The sequence below is a fragment of the Zonotrichia albicollis genome, chromosome 15 (assembly GCF_047830755.1).
Source record: "Zonotrichia albicollis isolate bZonAlb1 chromosome 15, bZonAlb1.hap1, whole genome shotgun sequence".
NCBI classification, from domain to species: domain Eukaryota; kingdom Metazoa; phylum Chordata; class Aves; order Passeriformes; family Passerellidae; genus Zonotrichia; species Zonotrichia albicollis.
Genome location: NC_133833.1, coordinates 6333426 through 6351896, shown reverse-complemented (window position 1 = coordinate 6351896; position 18471 = coordinate 6333426). Strand labels below are relative to the sequence as shown.

General features: G+C 58.7%; 2 protein-coding genes across 2 annotated transcripts; one reads left to right on the top strand and one right to left on the bottom strand.

Annotated features, from left to right (window-relative positions):
* Window positions 1-504: 504 nt before the first annotated feature.
* LOC102064455 (cationic amino acid transporter 2-like) lies at window positions 505-8845 on the top strand. Its single transcript, XM_074552460.1, has 12 exons — window positions 505-545; window positions 3463-3899; window positions 3998-4153; window positions 4407-4575; window positions 4865-5001; window positions 5365-5587; window positions 6042-6178; window positions 6495-6597; window positions 6693-6835; window positions 7148-7314; window positions 7834-7942; window positions 8438-8845. Exons 1-12 carry the CDS (start codon window positions 505-507, stop codon window positions 8833-8835), a joined length of 2220 nt encoding a protein of 739 aa, XP_074408561.1. The 3' UTR covers window positions 8836-8845.
* CCDC69 (coiled-coil domain containing 69) lies at window positions 7747-18420 on the bottom strand. The gene is made up of 9 exons (XM_074552146.1): window positions 18023-18420; window positions 12994-13063; window positions 12436-12593; window positions 12168-12243; window positions 11914-11987; window positions 11596-11697; window positions 11295-11414; window positions 10950-11047; window positions 7747-10778 (listed from the first exon to the last, which is right to left on the bottom strand). Exons 1-9 carry the CDS (start codon window positions 18068-18070, stop codon window positions 10610-10612), a joined length of 915 nt encoding a protein of 304 aa, XP_074408247.1. The 5' UTR covers window positions 18071-18420; the 3' UTR covers window positions 7747-10609.
* Between the last annotated feature and the right edge of the window lie 51 nt (window positions 18421-18471).

Here is an 18471-nt window from a genome sequence, read left to right as displayed (position 1 = left end):
CTGAGTAGGGACAAACGGCCTGACCTTGGTCCCCCAGGACCCGCTTAAGGAGGGAGGTGCTGACCAAGGCTCTGCAATGAGCACCCACAGGGCAGGACGCGGGCTGGAATGATGAGCTGGTTTTGCCCCCAGTCTTCTCTTCCCGTGCTGCAGACACGGATGCGATGCAGCCTGAGGCTCTCCAGGATGCTCCTGGCAGGCTGTACCGCTGCCTGCACTGCCCTGAGGCCATTTCCTTCCCCGCCTCACCCACGTTTAACCTTCTTTGCCACCACCCAGCTAGTGGCAGGGCTGGAGGAGCTGGCGGGGCGTCCCAGGAGCCACAGGCGGTGCTGTGTGACACCAGCCAGAGCAGAAAACCCCAAGGGACTCCTGGAAATGCTGAAGGCTGCTGGTGTGTAATCTTCCAGGCATCCCAGCCCTGGTGGTACCCACTGGCCTGGGCGTCTCTCAAGGCACCTGAGCTGCTCAGCCCTGCCTGTGTGGGGCAGCACAGCCCCCAGGATGGCTGGCATGCAGCCACAGGACTGTGGTCCCCTGGCAGGGTGAGACCCTCACGGCCTCCCAGCACTGGCTGCTCCTTCCTGCCCTGTTTTCCCCTCAGAGCAATGTTCCCCTGGGCTGGCACTGGCATCTGGAGACCGCGCTCATGTGAGATGGCGTGGGAGACAAGCACAGCTTTGTTCAGGCTGTGCTGCAATGTGGGACAGCAGCCCTGCTCTCCCTGGCTCGTGTGCTGAGCCACCCTGCCCCAGAGGTGCTCACAGGGTCTCTGGATACGGGGCTGCCCCATAGAGCCAGGACAGAGTGTACCTCTATGCTTTGGATGCTCTGGATCCTTTCTTGCTTTGCTCCTCCACAGCTCCCGCTCCCTTCCTCTGCTCCTTGCAAGCTGAAAGCCAGAGAATGGGCTGAGCCACAGCCTGAGAGGTTTTTGTCTCAAAATACTGTAAGCAGACTCAACCTGAGCACTATCTATAATAAAATCAAACCAAAATCACATGAAAAGACTTTTCCCAACCTCTCCTCAGAGCCCAGACTTGGTCCTCTTCTCCCAGGATGCTGATGACCAACCAGGTCACCCCATCACCTCCTCCATAGCCTCTCCTTGCCTGGTGCAGCTGTGCAGAGCAGCTGTGCTGGTGCCCAAGGACACTCATGTGCCCTTCTGGCCCCAGGGACCCTCACCTGGGACCCCCACCCACACAGCCCTGTGCCCTCATTTAGGCCCAGCTCTGGATTTACCCCTGTCCTGCTTGCCCTCCTCTGCTCAGCCCCTGTGAGCTGCACCCCAGGAATGCCCAGATCCCAGGGAAGTGCAAGCAGCCTCAGGATTTTGCTCTGGGGAGTTTCAGCTGGACATTCTGCTGCAGACATCCCATGGATCTGGGTCTGTGCTCCTGTGCCTTGCTGTTGCAGTCCATTTCACATCCTTCTGTGTTCCCCAGGGGCAGCTGGGGTCAGTCATAGCTGTAGGTGCACATATCCCTAAATCCCAGCCCAGCCTTGTTACTGCTTCTGTCTGCCTGAATTTCCTCCAAAAGCAGCTCCACAGACTGCAATGTGCACCCCTAAACCCCAACCCAGCCTTGTTACTGCTCCTCTCTGCCTGAATTTCCTCCAAAACAGCTCCACAGACTGAGATGTGTGTCCTGGTGCAAGGAGCAGGGACAGAGGGAAAGAATTCCCCTTTTCACCTGCCCAGGGAGCTTGGAAAAGTGAATTAAACCCCTTCAATAATACCTCTGAGCCTATTAGCATTGCAGGCTGTGTGTATGATTTGGAAGGCGTTGTGGGAAAAATATTTCTGCATAGATTTCCCATTGTGCAGGCCGGAGCGGTGGTCAGCAGGGGGAGGGCCAGGGTGCTCCCAGAAGGGATTTAAGGGGACAGCCTCAGGGGGCATTCTTGGTGCTCCCTGTCCTCAGCAGCTCGTTCTGGAGCAAAGGATGGCTGCGGTGAGTCTTTTGTTTGCAGGAGAGGGGAAAATCGCCGGGGTTTGGTGTCCTGGGCGGGACTGGGGCTGTGCAGAGGGTGGGAGATGCTGGGGGCGGCTCCTCCTCACCCCCAGGGCACTGCATTGTCCTGGGCATTGGAGCTCCCTGCGACACCAGGGTCTGGCTCATCCTGCGGGTCTGGCTGCGGGCAGGGCTGTCCCTGTCCCCTCCAGTTCCAGGCCACAGCAGGGATCGCATGTCCCCTGTGCCACAGGGATGTGCCACTGCCCGGGGTGTCCCCCCATGGAAGGAGCAGATGATGGCATTTGGAGTGTGTGGCACGGCCTTGCTTTGCTGTGGGGTGACCTGCAGGTCCTGGCAGCACCATGGGATGTGCAGCAGATTCTCCAGTCCTGGAGCTCCTGGGAAAGGATGTGCGGGATGGGGGACACAAATCCCAGGCATGGCATGGCATACCAAGCACAGCTTCCCCCAAGCACAGATGTCACACAGTTTGGGGTTTCTGCCAGGCTGACATCCCCATTGGTGCCTCCAGAAACCAAAGCATTACTGCACAGGCTGATGGCCCAGGGGATCCCCCTGAGCTGTGCCACTGACCCACAGTTACAGATGCTGTGGGAGCATCTCCAGCTGAGCAGGTGGGTCCTCCCTGGTGCACTTCAAGGCAATTTCCAGGAGCAGAGCATCTCCCATCCTTCCTTGTCTGGCATGGGTTCTGTATTTCAAATAGTTTCAGTGTCAAAGCTGGGATAATCCTGACTGTGTGTCCCTGCTGAGGAGGCTGCTGCAGCAACAGGACCTTCTGAGCCAGCAGGGGGGTCAAACACTTGTCGTTGTCCCCTCTCTCAAATTGGACATGCATAGCTGCATTTGTCACTGGGGATGAGAGAGCAGCACAGCTGCTTGAGCACCTTCTTGTCCAAAATGGGCTGTTTTACTGGCAGGGACAGAGAGCAGGCAGCACCCAGAGAGTCCAGGAGCACTGGGGATGGTGGGAGCTGCAAGGCCACCACTGAGGCTGGGTTTGTGTCACATCAGGGTGGTCAGTGGGTGAGGCAGAGTAGAAATTTTCCAGGGTAGAAATCCTTTTTGATTTAGGTGGAATGTACATCTTTAAGTATGTAGCTTGCAGTGTAGTCTGACTGCAAAAGCCTGGGCTCAGAGACACTGCTTCAGTGAAAGACAGAGATGAAGGGGGGGAGACAGAAGGTGATAGAGAGAGACAGAGGCTGCTGTGAGAGCAGGTCAACCTGACCTAGGAATTCTTTCTGATAAAGAAGAACTAGCTGCAAATGCCACGCGAAATTCGTAAAAATTAATCTGTATGAACCTATTGTAAAATTGCATGCATATGGATTTGAGAGTGGGATAAAAAGGGACCTGAAGTTCCCAGAGGTACGCATGTCATTTTAGGCGAATGATTCCCACATGCGTCCGGTGCTGTAATAAACATTCCAGCTTTACAACTTTCACAAAAGTTGTGGAGTTTTGTTTATTTCTGCAGAACAGTGGGGCAGCAGTGGGGCAGCACACAGTGCCCTCACCGCTGCTGCTCTGCCGTCCTGCAGGTGCCGTGCTGGAGCCGGCTGCGCTCCGTTCCCCGGCTGCTGTCCCGCAGGAAGCGAGTCCCGGCCGGCCCGGGGGGCTCCAGCCTGCGCCGCTGCCTCTCGCCCCTGGACCTGGCTGCCCTGGGGGTGGGCAGCACGCTGGGGGCTGGGGTCTACGTCCTGGCAGGGGAGGTGGCCAAAACCAGCTCTGGCCCGAGCATCGTGCTCTCTCTCCTGATTGCAGCCGTGGTGTCTGCCCTGGCAGGGCTGTGCTACGCCGAGCTGGGGGCGCGTGTGCCCCTGGCTGGCTCTGCCTACCTGTACAGCTACGTGACAGTGGGGGAGCTCTGCGCCTTCCTGGCTGGATGGAACCTGCTGCTGTCCTATGTCATCGGTACAAGGCCCTCTTGATCCCTCCCACCATGTGTTGGTGGCTTTGCTGGGTGTCTTTTGAGCCATCACCTCATCACACAGCCATCCCCTTCTCCCCAGGTACTGCCAGCGTTGCCCGGGCCTGGAGTGCTACCTTTGACCAGCTCCTGGGCAAGAGGATGGGGAGGTTTTTGGGTGCTCACGCAGCCATGAGCTCTGTGGGGCTGGCAGAGCACCCAGATGCCTTTGCTGCTGGCCTGGTGGTCCTGCTGGCAGGTAGGATGCTTCCCCCTGTGCCACCCTCCATCAGGTAGGATGAGCTCCTCACCTCACTGTGGGCTCTTCAGGATGGGGCTGACCCCGGTGAGGATTTGCCATTTCCCTGAGCAAAGAATGGGGAATGGAAAGGGAATCTGGGGAAATCTGCAAGATGTCCTGAATTTACCACTGCCCCCCTTTTCCCTCCCCAGGAATGTCTACCCTGGTGTCATCCAGGACCTCATCCAGTTTTGATTTTTTTATTCTCCAGCGCTTCTTTCCTTTGGAGTGAAGGAGTCCACCATGGTCAACAAAGCCTTCACAGCTCTCAACGTGCTCGTCCTGCTCTTTGTCACAGTGAGTGGCTTCATCAAAGGCCACATGAGCAACTGGAGGCTCAGGGAGGATGACCTGCCACAGGCAGCTGCCCACGAGGCTGGGTATGAGGGGCTTCACTCTCCCTCTGCTGCCTTCAGAGTGGGGTGGGGAGTCAGACCCCCAGTGCTTTATGCCAGGAGACACCACTTTATCCCACGGGACACCACTTTATCCCAGGAGACACCACTTTCTCTGTTTCTTCCTGTTGGCAATGTGTCAAAGAGACAAAATCCTAAGCCCTGCTGGGTTGATGCTGTGGGTTGAGGGGGCTGGATGTTCAGCTTGACCCCATCCTGGGACCCCTTTGCACTGACCCCCCTGCACTGCCTGGCTCTTCTTCCTCCTCCCCAGGAACCAGTCCATGGCTGACAACAGGACCAGTGCCTTTGGGGTGGGAGGCTTCATGCCCTATGGCTTCACTGGCACCTTGGCTGGAGCCTCTGCCTGTTTCTATGCCTTTGTTGGATTTGACTGCATTGCTACCACAGGTAACTGGGGTGGGGGTGCTGCTGGTGGGACCCTCCCTGCAGGCTGGGCTGGCAGTGACTGTCCCCACAGTGCTGGGAACTGGTGTGAGGCTGGGAATTGGGCACATTCCCAGCTCTGTGCTGCAGCCACCCTCTCCTGCCCTTTCTAAGAGTCCTCGTGGAATGTCTGGGCTAATCCTAGAGCAGAGACATTCTCTATCCCAATATCCCTGGGGCCCAAAACATCCAGTGGTCCTTGCTAGAAGGTCTCTGTGTCCTCTCTTGGGAGGATATGGGATCTTCTCTCCAGCCTGTGCTGGGCTCTTAGCCTGCCATGCACATTAAATGAGCCTCTGTTCCTACAGCTGATCTTGTTCTCTCCAGGGGAAGAAGTGAGGGACCCGCAGAGATCCATCCCCATGGGCATCATTCTCTCCCTCCTCATCTGCTTCCTGGCCTACTTTGGGGTATCTGCTGCCCTCACCCTGATGATGCCCTACTACCTCCTGGACACCACGAGCCCTCTGCCAGTGGCCTTTGAGTACATTGGCTGGAGCAGTGCCAAGTATGCTGTGGCTGTGGGGTCACTGTGTGCCCTGACCACCAGGTGAGGGGCACCCTCTGATGGCATTTCTGTGCTTCAGAGCAGCTACTGGAGCTGAACACATCCAGGAGATATTATCCCCAACCCCTCCCTCCTGAATTCCTCCTTGCCTTTCCTGCTTGATTAAAATCCCTTCCACACAAGGATGTTCCCACCCTGGCCCTTCCTGATCAGGGAGAGCAGCCAAAGCCCTTGGCCACTGAAGGAAATGGCCAGGTGGCACCATGTCCACAGGAGTGGGCTGGGGTCTTCTGGCATGCACAGGTGATTGCAGACATCTCTTCCCTGACACTGTCCCTCATCTGATGGTGAGGAAGGTGATGATGTTGTTAGATGGTCTTGAGAAGGTTATGGACCAAACAGATGAATGGGAGCTCCCTTGGAGGGGAAAAAGGCAGGATGGCACCTCCTGCATTCCTCTCCTCTTCTCCCCCATCTCCTCCCCTGTCTCATGCAGCCTTCTGGGCTCCATGTTCCCCATGCCAAGGATCCTGTATGCGATGGCTCGGGATGGGCTCCTCTTCCAGCCTCTGGCCAAAGTCAGTCGCCATCAGTGCCCGGTGGTGGCAACTCTGGTGTCGGGGGCAGTGGCAGGTAGGTGAGTGCTTGGGTCACCCTCAGCTGTGAGCAGGCCTTGGTGGGTGTCCTCCTTCCCTCTAGCTTGCCTGCAGCTGTTTGAGCCTTGTCTTTTCACCCAGAGACAGATCTTATGGTGGGTGAGGACCATTTGGCCTTGATGGAGTCCCAGCCTCTCTGCACTGCCAGGCAGGAGGTGACAGGATGCTTTGTGCTAGTGACCAAAGCATCACCAGTCCACTGAAGTTCTGTTGCAGTGAGAGTATGAACTGAGGTGGGCACAGCAGCACTGCCAGCTCTGCTCAGAGGCTATAAGGGCTTCTCTTCTCCCCAGCTCTCCTGGCCCTTCTCTTTGACCTGAAAGCCCTGGTTGACACCATGTCCATTGGCACACTGCTGGCCTACTCCATGGTGGCTGCCTGTGTGCTGCTGCTCAGGTGAGACTGCTGGGACAGGGGACAGGGCTCAGCCAGCTTCTGGGACAGGGCAGGTGCAGGTTTGTGTGCACTGACACCCAGTGTCTGCTCCTCAGGTACCGGCCTGAGCCTGGCCCTCGGGACACTCCTGTGGGGAAGGTCCCAGCTGTGCAGCCATGGTGGAACCACCTGGTGCAGCCACCCCCCCATCCCACCCCTCGCTCCTCTGCCCTGGTGGTCTGGGCTCTGACAGCTGCAGGTGTGTCTGGGATGGTGGATGGGCTCTAAGGGAGTTGCCTGGGGGGACCCAGGGGGGACATCCCTGCTGTAGCAAGGGCTGGCCTGGTGGAAACCACCCAGCAGCAGATGCAGGGGCTGCATGGCTCCTTCCTGCCCTCATCCCACTGCCCCAGTGGGACCTCAGGAAACCTCCCAGAGGGAGAGAAAAGTCAAACCCACCATGAGAAGCCACCCAGCCGTGTCCCCTGGTTGTCATTTGTCCCCCATAGCAGCCTGACAGAGGGATGGCACAGCCCAGGGGAGCTGCCCTGACACTGTGGTCCCTCTGCAGCTGCCCTGGCCTGTGCCCTGGGCTGGGTGAGCACTGCTGGGCTGCCCTGCCTGCGGGCTGGGGGTGCCTGGTGCATCTCTGCTCTGGCCCTGCCTCTCCTGGGGATCCTGGCAGCAGCTCTTCTCATCTGGAGGCAGCCTCAGAGCCAGGACAAGGCGTCCTTCATGGTGAGCACCCAGCCCAACCCTCAGGGTGTACCCAGGAACAGGGACCTGGGGCACAGAGAGCAGGCAGGTGCTGCAGCCCTGTGGGGAAAGGGCCATTTGGGGCTGTTCCCTCTGCTGCAGGTCAGGCACATCTTTGCTGCATCCACATTAATGAGGCACTGCTGGAGGCAGCCTGTGGCTCGTGGGGTTTTCCATAGGGACCATGAGGGCTCTTCCACCCCATGGGCGGAAGGGGCATCTCCCAGCTGAGCCCAGTGCCTGCTGAGGAATCCAGAGCTGCTCTTCAGTAAAAAGATACCTGGCCCTAACACCTTGGCTTACTTTCACAAGCCTCTCATCTCAAATCCTGCAGTGCAGGACCTGACAAGCAAAACACCCTCCCAAGCATCCCTCTCCAGCACAGGCTGCAGTCCCAGCTCGGATGTCTGAGCCTCACAGCCAGGCTGGGCTTCCCCTTGCCTGTGGACAACCAGCCAGAGCAACAAAGAGCTGCATTTAGCTGTGGAATTTACCCTGCAGGTTCCCTGCCTGCCCTTCCTGCCTCTCGTCAGCATCTCCACCAACGCGGTGCTGCTGGCCCGGCTCAGCGCGGCCCCCTGGCTGCGGTACCTGCTCTGGATGGCTGCGGGTGAGCACGGCCCCTCCCGAGGCCCCGGAGCTGCCTCCAGCCCCTCTGGGGGGAGGGCTGGTGGTTTGAGGCACCAATGTTGCTCTGAGCAGTGGTGGGGAGGGAGGAGATGCTGACCCTTGATGTCCAGCAGTGGTGGGAGCACCGTGTCCTCTGAAATGTGGCCCAAAGGAGGGGGCCAGCACTCGGTGGCTGGGAGGGGAAGAGAAGCAGCCCATTTACACCCTATTGTGCTCTTTCCCAGGTTTCTTCATTTACTTTGGCTATGGGATCTGGCACAGCACTGAGAGTCCCTGGCCTGAAGGGACAGGTCCCCAGGAGCTGCCCCAAAGCAGAGCCAGGGAGGTGGCCCTGGAGCCCCGTGACACTGCCCTGTGCCCATCTGCTCCGGGGCAATGAAAGGGGCTGGCCAGTTCCTGAGCGCCTGGCTCCCTCCATCCTCTGCCTGGGGGCAGGGAAGGGCCTGGCTCCCTCCATCCTGTGCCTGGGGGACAGGGAAGGGCCTGGCTCCCTCCATCCTGTGCCCGGGGGGCAGGGAAGGGCCTGGCTCCCTCCATCCTGTGCCCGGGGGGGGCAGGGAAGGGCCTGGCTCCCTCCATCGTGTGCCCAGGGGGCAGGGAAGCCCCTTGGGCTGTGGCTCCTCTCCCACAGAGGGGCCCAGCCCTGCCAGAGCTGCAGGAGCTGCTGCCCCGAGCCTGGTGAACCTCCCTGAGCACCCCAAATCCTCACAGCGAGCCCCTGCACACAGAGTTCTCTTTGGAGAGGATAAAGCACACAAGTGGTTTTGCTGTTGTTACTGGGCTGTGTTTTTGATTTTTTTTCTTTTGAAACTTTTCCCTGCAGCCACCCCACAGGCCCCTTGCCCACCCTGCTCCTTCAGCCGCTCACAATGAGGTGGAGAGGCCTCTTGTGCTGCCCTGACCCTCCATTTCACCTGGGCACCCAGCCTGAGCTGTTATCATTCTCCCCATGACTGCCACTGGTCCAGGCTTTCCCCCCTTCACAGTGTGTAAGTCCTTTTCTGCACTCATTTATTCCTCCTCCTCAATTCCCAGTGTCCCCTTTCCCAGAGTCGGGCACATTCTTCCAAATCCCACGCAGGATCTGCCTCTGGGGCTCTGGGATGTGGTACCAGGTGTCCAGAGCACCATCCCAGAGCCCATCAGCTCACATCCCTTTGTCCCAAAATCCTGATCCCTCCAGCCATAGCCAGGCAGGGTTTGCTGGGCTATCCCTGCTTTGTGTTACAGCACGTGGGGGAGTCACAGATGGTGTGGGGAGCAGAGGGTGCCCTGGTGGGACATGGTTCTGACACAACAGGCTCCCCCATTTCCCCCTATGGCCATCCCATGGGCGTGTGTGGGTCAGAGCTGGACCCCACATCCACGTTGCCTTCCTGGCTGCCCATTCAGCTGCTGTGTTTGTGATTAGGGTCAGCACAAAGGACGGAAGTGGCTGATGCAGTGGCCCTGATGCTGGGAGGGCCCGGGTCTGCCCTGAGCAGGGAGCCCATTGAAATGGAGGAAAAGGGGCAGGAAAATGGGGATCAGCCTTAAGGGCCTCATCTGGAGCTTCTTTGTTGAGTCTTTGTGGTGCCAGCTCCCACCCTTCCACTTCTCCCCACTATATGGGGTGTGGAGCACACAAACTTTGTCCCCCAAACCACTGACATGGGATAGCTGAGGCTGCTGCTTCTTGCAGATCTGTAATCCTTACAGCCAGCAGCACCTTGGCTGGTGCACACACACACCCACACACACACTCACACATACCCACACACTCAAACACACCCACACACACACCCACAGACCCACAAACACATGCACAACTCTGGTTAAACAGCCCTGGGGAGGGAGGGGACAGCCTGTGCCAGCCCCAGAGCAGTGGCTCCCACCACACTGGTGCACCCCGGAGAAAGTGCTTGTGTGCATCCAGCCCTGATCCACAGCCATGCTGGCAGCACCTTCCCTGCTGGGGATGGCCTGCCTGGAGCAGAGGGTGTGACCTGCCAAAGCCTGGTACCCCGGGAGGATGCTCTGCTCCCTGATGTGCTGCTCCAAGGGACAAGTAGGGCTTGGGGTCTTTGTGAGCTGGGACATGCCTGAGCTGCAGGAGCAGTACCTGGGAGACATTTGCTGAAGGTAGAGAAGTTGATGGGAATAGTAGGGTGGGAGCCCTGCCTGGTGAGGTTAACACCATGTCCCCAGTGCTGTCCTCATCCTCCTGGTGCTTGTCCTGGTGGCCTCCTCATTGTCCTCATGCCCTGGGGCGGCACTGGTGCTGTTTATATTCAGAGCCAAGTGCTGGGTCAGATCTGGCCCAATGCAAGTCTGTGTGTCCTGGCTGACCCCTTTCACCCCCAGACACCCCCTCACCAGAGCAAGGGGTGCAGGAACTGCGTGGGTGGGAGGCCAGGGTCCCTTTGCAGTCCCACACGGGCTGGGGAAATGCAGGAGTAAATGTCCCGTGAAATGCTCCATCACTGCTGTGAAATGCTCCATCGCTGCCGTGAAATGCTCCATCACTGCTGTGAAATGCTCCATCACTGCGGTCCGTGAGGCGCCCTGAGGGCTCGGCCAGCCCGGAGCCCTGCCCCGACTGGGGGCACTGGTGCGAGCAGCCCCGGTGAGAGCAGCCCCGGTGCGAGCAGCCCGGGTGCCGCCGGTGCTACGTGGCGATGAGGGGCACCTCGCCGGTGGCCATGGGGAAGGCGGCGCCGTCCCCGGCGTGCAGCACTCGGTACAGCAGCTCCTCCTTCTCCCGGCGAGCCTGGTCCAGCAGCTGCGCCTCCTTCTCCAGAGCCCCGCGGGCCGCCTGGAGCTCGTCGGAGAGCTGCCTGCGGGCACAGGGCACAGGCTGAGGGCACAGGCTGAGTGCCCACGAGCCCCTCTGCTCCCTGCAAAGCACCCGGTGGCACTGCAGGCTGCGAGGTGCTCCCGCACTGCCACCTGTCCCCCCCCAGTGCAGAGATGTCACCTGTGCCCCCGTGGGTGGGACCAGCGCTCACCTCGCCATGACCAAGTGGTTCTGGGTGCGAACTTGCAGGTCCTCGTTCTCCTGCTGGAGAGTTTTCACCTTCTCCTCCAGCTGAAGGTTCCTCTCCTCCTGGAAGGGGCAGGAGGGTGAGGAGAGAGCTGGGAAGCACTGTTGAGCCCCCTGCCACCCCATTTTGGGTGAAAAGTTGGTGTGGTGGCTCTCCCATCTTCCCATTACTCCCCCATCTCCTCCCCAGGCCAGGAGAGGAAATGGGCTCCGTCCACCTTTACTCCTGCTGCAGTTTCTGGGCAGAATTTAGGTGGGTAGAGGAGCTGAAAAGAGGAAAGCCCACGTGTGACCCCCCCTTTCAACCCACCACATTCTCCAGGTGCAGCAGCTTCTTGTCCAGGCCGTGGATGTGCTCGTTCTTCATCTCGATGACAAAGTGCAGGCTCTCCAGCTCCTGCTCCCAGAAGGGGCTGGGGCTCCCGTGCTCCTGCAGGGCCATCACTTGTGTCCAAGGGAGCTCAACACCCCCCAGGACAGGCTTTGCTCCCCCCTTCAGCTGTCCTGTGCTCCCCTCTGGTTCCAGCCCCCCTGCCAGGGTCCATCAGAGAGGCCCCTTGGCTCTGGGTCAGCACCCCATAGCAGGTCCCTCTGTGCCACCCTCCCTGCACCTGGATGTGCTTCTTGTAGTCTGTTCTCAGGAGTGACTCCTCCACCCGCTTCATCCTGTCCTGGAAGGATTTCAGCTGAGAATTCAGTGCCTGAATTTTCTCCTAGGAGAACCAGGGAAAAAGCAGAATGAGAGGTATCTGGGGTTGCTTTCTGGGCTGTGGTACCCATATAACACCAGGGCTGGAGGAGCTGGTGCAGTCCCCAAGCACACCAGGGACTGAGGTGGCCATGTGGGGCACCATGGCAGAACCAGCAGATGGTCCTCAGCCCTCCACAAGCCCACAAGCCCCCCTTCCCAGGGATTTCTCTGCTGGTACCTGTAAGGCTGCCTCAGACCTGTGGTGGGACTCTGTCAGCAGCAGCTTCTCCTGCTCGTGTGCTCCCTGGAGCTCTGTGGGGGAACATGAGCTGAGTGCCACCAGAGTGGGGACATTGGGGCAGCTGGCTCCACCTGAGCCCCACAGAGGTGGAGAGCAGGGAACAGCATCCCCATGGCCCCAGAGGCAGCCAAAGGGACAGGGCAGTAGCAGGAGAGGGGAGCTGCAGGGAGCCCCACTGCCCTGGCACACACCTTGCAGCGTTTCTGTGTGCTCTCTCCTCAGGGCATCGAGCTGTTCCTTCAGCTCCCGCTCTTTTCTCTTTTCCACCTGGGAAGAAGTTGGATAAGAAATCTCAGTGTAAGGGATGCAGAGCTTCACTGCTTTGGGCTTCCTCACCCTTTCTTAGACCCGTCCTTCTCCCAAAAATGGGAGAGCCCAGCATGTGCCAGGGAAGACCAGGCTGGTGACATGCTCCATGCCCAGCTGCTGCCTCCAGCAGCACCAGCTCTTCCAGCTCACCTGGATCTCGATGTCCTGGGAGATGCTGGCAGTGCCTGCCCGGCCACCATCCTGCTCCTCCTCCTCTTCCTCCTGGCCTCGGAGGAATCTGGCACTCTCCGCCCACTCCTCTGGCCGCGCTGCCTTCTCGCCGTGCTCAGGAAGCAGGCAGGCATTGGCTGCAGGACAAACACGGCTGAAGCAGCGCTGGCTGCCTCCCCTGGCTGGGCTGCCTGCACACCCTGGGCAGCTGAACCTGCCAGTGCCAGGGCCGGGTTCAGCACTGCCCTTCTCCCACTGGAGAAACACCTCCCTCCATCTCTCTGGTCCAAATTGGGATGGTGCTGCCAGGCTCAGAGAGCACACAGAGCTTGTCGGGTCTCCTGTTCTGGGGTCTCCTGTTCTGTCTGACTGACAGGAGGGGATGCTGCTGTCTCTGGGATGCCCTGTTTGCCCTCCTGCACCAGCATGCGCCTGCATCCTCCCCATCCTCCCTGGTGCCATGCTGGGGCCTGACCACTGCCTCCTTAATATCACTCTGAGAAAGCAAAGCAGGGGGAAAACACATTTTTTCCTCACCATTCTGTGTCTTCAAGGCTGAGAGCTCCTGGGAAGCCGATCCCCTCTGCTGCTGGGCTTTTAGCTGTCTCTGGCAGAGAGAGAGGGGGCTGGAGCAGGGGGGAACAGAGTGGGGCAGGTGGCTGCAGGCAGAGAACACCCTGCACTGAGCCCCCATCAGCTCTGCTAAAACACAGGTCCTGGTGGAGCAGTGGCCTCTCCCCAGCCCCCTGCCCTCTCCCAGCACTGGGCACCCATGGGTGTGCATGTACTGCCCATCAGGCAGCCTCAAGGTCATGCCAATTCCCTGCATCCCAGAGAGATCACCAGGTAGCATTCAGCTGGAAAACCTGGGGGATGCCACCCCCACCGACACGGTGCTGGTGCAAAATGGGCTCCAGCAGCAAAACTTTTGGTGGGGGAGAGCAGGCAGCACTTGGCAGGGCCCCAGCTTTGGCACTCCCTTGCCACCCTTCTCCTGTCCTGGGACGCTCAGCTCAGTCTGGTCCCTGGCACCTTGCAGCCCCCCAAACACAGGGCTCTGCCAGGGCCTTACACAGATGGGCTTTGACACAGCTGGAGCAGGAGTGAGAAATGAGAAATAGCCATAAATCAGAGACGGTCCAGCCCCTGTGCAGGGCTGGCAGCAGGCGGGAGCAGGCGGCCAAGCAATGAGCTCAGGAGCGCAGGAATGCGCTGCACAGCCCCGCACGCTGCCGCTGCTGCCTCGGGGCTGAGATAACCCAGAGCCGGGAGCTGCCTCCAGCAACACAGCTCCGTGGGATGCCTTCCAGCCCTGCATGGGTTTAATTTAGTCACTTGGATGGGAGAAAAAAAAAGAAAAAAGGACTGGATGTATTTTTATCAGTTGCTGAAAGATAGAAGCAAAGCTCGCAGGCTCTCGGCTCGGCCTCGCTGGCAGAGGGCAAATCTGGTCCCTGATGCCCATCATTGAGATGTGCTTCTGGATATTGCATAGGTGCACGGGGGGTGAGAAAATTCACCTGAAGGCACGGAGTGAAGCACCTTCCTACCTCTAGGAGCAATTAAAATGCTCTCCAGCCCCCCGCAGAGCTGTCCCTAAAAATTCCCATCCCTAAGGAAAGCAGCCCTGTGCCCGCTGTGCCGGCTGCTCCCCGGCTCGGCCCCGCTCAGCGGCGCGGCCAAATCCAGCCCGGATTAGGGAGCCTGGCTTGGGAAAAAGCACGGGAAAGCAAACAGCCGCCCCTGTCTCCGCCTCCCCTGCAGCCCCCCTCCTGGAGCTGGGGGGAGGCGCAGTTCCAGCGAGCAGGAGAGCTCCAAGGCTCTGGGAAGCCACGGCTTTATCTTCCCTTCTATGGCATGAGCAGCCGCGGCGTTGAACGCGGCCCAGGCGAGGGGGCGAGGAGGCAGCCGGCAGTCCGAGCTCACAGGGCTCGTTCTCCTTGTCCATGCAGCTCACCCAGAAAGCGAGGGGTGCCCTGGGATGCTGCTGAATCCTGGCACACCTGAGTGCAAAGTGTCCCCAGGAATCCCTGACACAGCTCATACCACCTCATACCTCATCCCTGGTATTTACCGTACCCGTGTCCTGTGATGGGATTTGAAGTCAGGGGATGGGGGCCAAGGGGAGAGATGGATGAGACAGTCGAGGCTCTGCAGTCCTGAGGGCATCACAGGAGTAACACAAAAGGCCTCCTCCCCTAGCCCCACACCCCATATCCCCGCTCTATTTTCAAAGTCTGGAGGAGGACCCTGTTGACACAGGGGGTGACACACACCTCAAGGGTTTTGGGTGATCTCAGCAGAGCTGAGAGCAGGATGCTGTTACCACCTCCAGGAGGGACTCCAAACCCCCAAACCAAACCACCTCTGCTGCATTTGTCCTGCTCACTGGCATAAGTGATGTCTGAAGACAGAGAGCCCAGGTCACCTCCATAGCACAGGCAATGTCCCCAGCACACAACCAGGGAATCTTCACCTCTCCCCCACACCCCAAATCCAGCAGGATGGGACCTCAGAGACCCTCAGCCTCTAAAGGAAGATGATTTGAGACACCAGCACTGAACTCAGAAATAGGTGAAGCGAGCAACAGGTTCACCAGCATCAACAGACAAATCTAAATACTTGCCCTGAGGCTATGAGTGAGGCACCTTCCTACCTCTAGGAGCAATTAAAATAGCATCTAGAGCTAATTTTAATCATAAGCACTCAATTGTCCTTTGGAATAAAAGCTCCACCTCTGGGGCAAACAGCAAAATTTGGCTGAAAGCTCTGAAATATGGAGGGACTTTCCACTGTCACTTCCAGAGAAGCTTTGCGGCACCCAAACCTCTGGTATCGCCTGGTGCATTTTGGAGAGCTGGAAAATCATCCTGGAATCCACAGTGTGTGCAAGGAGCAGGTTGGGAATTGCTCCAGCTGGAACAGCTTTGGCCAGGGAAAAAGCAGCCTGATACATCCTGCAGGTGGGGGCCATCCGCAGAGTAGCTTATCCTGTAAGTTCTTGGAAACCTCTGCCAAAAATACCTTCCAGCTATGAAAAACCAAAAGTATCTACATTCTTAGAACTAAGTATTTCTAATAGTCTGGAGCAGAACTGTTTATGGATGGATTAATAGGGATTTCCAACAGGACCTGAGTCATCTCCAAGGGTTCTGGGGTGGGGAGCACCAGTGCAGAGCAGCTGGCACAGTGTGGGCAGCCGGGGTGGCTGCAGCCTCTGCTTCAGCTCTTAGCGTGAGGTGGGGTTTTGGACTGTATTTTTCTTCCTCTTTTCCTGTTTTACAAGTACATTAAGCAATTCAACCATGCAACCTAGCAAAGGAAATCACAAAGAGGCAGGAAATGAGTATTTAAATCCTGATTCTGCTCCTGGGGAGGAGGCTTTGCTTTGTGGCTGTGGAGAAGGGGGCCAGGATTTGGCCCATGACTGTAACACCTCCCAGGACCTGCAGCAGATGCTCAGCGCTGCCAGAGCAATGCTGGCACGGCTCCGTGGGACCTGTCTCTAACCCTGCTGCTGTGTTTCCTCCAGTGATGGTGATGGCTGTGTTGGGAGGTGATTATCACCTCTCCTGCAGTCAGATCTGTGCAGCAGACCGTAGGCAAACACTTCACACTGTTGACAGCCCCGAGTTTTGCATTCTGACCCTTCCCTGACTCCTGGTGCTCTGTACAGTTCCTAGCACTTCAAAATAAATTCACCCCAGCCCTGGAAGGCGGCCAAACCTCAGCCCTGACTTTTGGGAAGGCACCTTGGCCTCTCTCACGCCAGGAGCGTGACCAAAGCGCGGGCGGTGACCGTGAGTGGCCAAGCAGGGGTGGATGGAGCTGAAGGGGAAGGAAACCCCAGGGGCAGCACCCACAGCTCAGGGCTGGGTTCTCTCTGTGCCTCCCTTATCACCCTGCTGCCCGCAGACTGGTGCCAGGGAAGGATGAGGCTGCCAAGGCACCTCCCCCAGGGCACACAGTGGCTCCTGGTGTGTCATCCACCCACCAGACCCAGCCCAGCACCAGCTCCTCAAGGTCACCTCAAACCTGGGACTGGCTTCAAAAACCTCTGCAGCCCCCAGTCCCATTAGAGTCCCCAGCCCCATGAATTGCACATGACTTCTGGATGGGCTTATCCCTGGGGTCTGAAGTCTCCCCTGACCCTAAGCAACCTCAAGGGACCAACTTTGCAAGTCCACCCATCAGCATGGAAGGTGAAGGTCTCTCCTCCTGCCTTTTGGTACTCTGGACATGAGAACATGGGCAGGAGTGGCCCCACGCCTGTCCTTATGCCTTTTAACCATAACAGGGATTTTAAGTGCTTCTTTCAGAATGACTTTCAGTCACAGCAGCAGGGCTGTTTATGGGTAATGACTGTTGGTGACACAGGGCTGAGCAGAGCTCGAGCGCGGGCAAGTGCAGGAAGGGAGACGTCTGTAGGCAAATGACAAATTTCCGTGTTTCGGTAAATGTGGGGCTCTCAGCACCTGGGGCCTTGGGGCTGTTGTTTCTTTCACCCTGTCCTCTGCCTGTTCTTGAGAGCTCTCAGAGTCACAAACCAGACCAGAAATATTTGATCTTATGGCATAGCATAGAGTGGGATTTTTTCCATGATGTGGAGAAGCGACCAAGCCTGCAAGTGCTGTAAATAAAGTGCACTTGTTGGATGCATGTGAGCCCCGTGCCTGCTCCCCCTGCACATCCTGCAATGGGTTCTGTGCTCCCAAGCGGGGACTTTCACAGCTGGATCTGCAAAGGGCCACCCGTGCCAGGGGTGTTCCTGCCTTCCCTCCTTCCCCTGCCACCCTCCAGCAATCACAACAGCAACAGCAGTAAGCACAACACATCCAACAGCAAAAACATCTCTCGAGGTCAGTGGTGAGGCACTGAGGCAGCATGAGCACATCAAATAATAACAATAACAATGATAACAACAATCAGCAGATAATTTCAGACCTTGCTGAAGAGCTTTTCAGTACAGAGCAACGTGCTGAGATCTGAGGGGACTCACAGTGTTCCCCTACAGGAGCGATGCCTTCAGCTCAAGGGGACACGGCCTTTAGGATGAGGGAGGATGCTGTGGGAAGCTGGCAGAAGACTAGCTGGGGGAACCCATCCCTGTCATCTATGGGACCAGCATTTCCAACAGGCATCATCATCCCAGATCCTGCACCCCGTTAACCATAAAATCCCCGTGATGTCGGGGTGAGCCTGGAGGGGTGCAGCAGAGTGCAGGAGGATGCAGGAGGACGGGTGGCTGCCAGCTTTCATTGTCCCCGCTGCCACCTCCCCCTCCACAGTGCCGGAGGGGTCCCACACAGCCGGGGACAGCCACACCGCCCGGCGCCACCGCTCCCGGGACAGGGAGGAACCCACGCCGGGTGCCCCAGCACCCCTCATCCCCAGCACTGCGAGCAGGACTCCCCGCAAACATCAGCCCCGCGCGAACCCCAACTCCATCGAGCCCCGACAACGTGTGCACTCGGTCCCACAAGAGCCCGACCCCACGGAGCCCGACCCCGAGAGAAGCCCAGCCCAAGCCCAGCCCAGCCCAGCCCAAAGCCCCCGCAGCCGCTACCTCGGCACCGACGGGGCAGCAGCGCAGGGCGCTGCCGGTGCAGCCCATGGAGCCCCGGCGGGACCCGCTCAGCCGCGGGGCGCGGGGCGCGGCATCCCCCGGCGAGCGGCTCCGGGACGGGACGGGACGGGACGGAATGGGATGAGCCGCCCCAGCTGGCAGGCAGAAAAAAAAATAATTAAAAAAAAAAAGTAATAAAAACGTCCGGCAGCTGCTGACAGGCAGCGCCGGGAGAGGGTGCTCTGCACCCCCGAGCCGCGGGCAGGGCCCCCGGCCGCAGCCTGCCCGCCCCCGGGGCTGGCCCTGCGCCCCCTCCACCCCGGGGTGTCCCCGCCCTGGGCCGGGGTGCCTCGGGAATGCTCTGTCCCAGGGCCCCCTGCCCTGAGGATGCTCCGTTCTGGGTGTGGGATAGGGAGAGCCGGATCCCTGCATTGGGGTGTCCCCTCCTG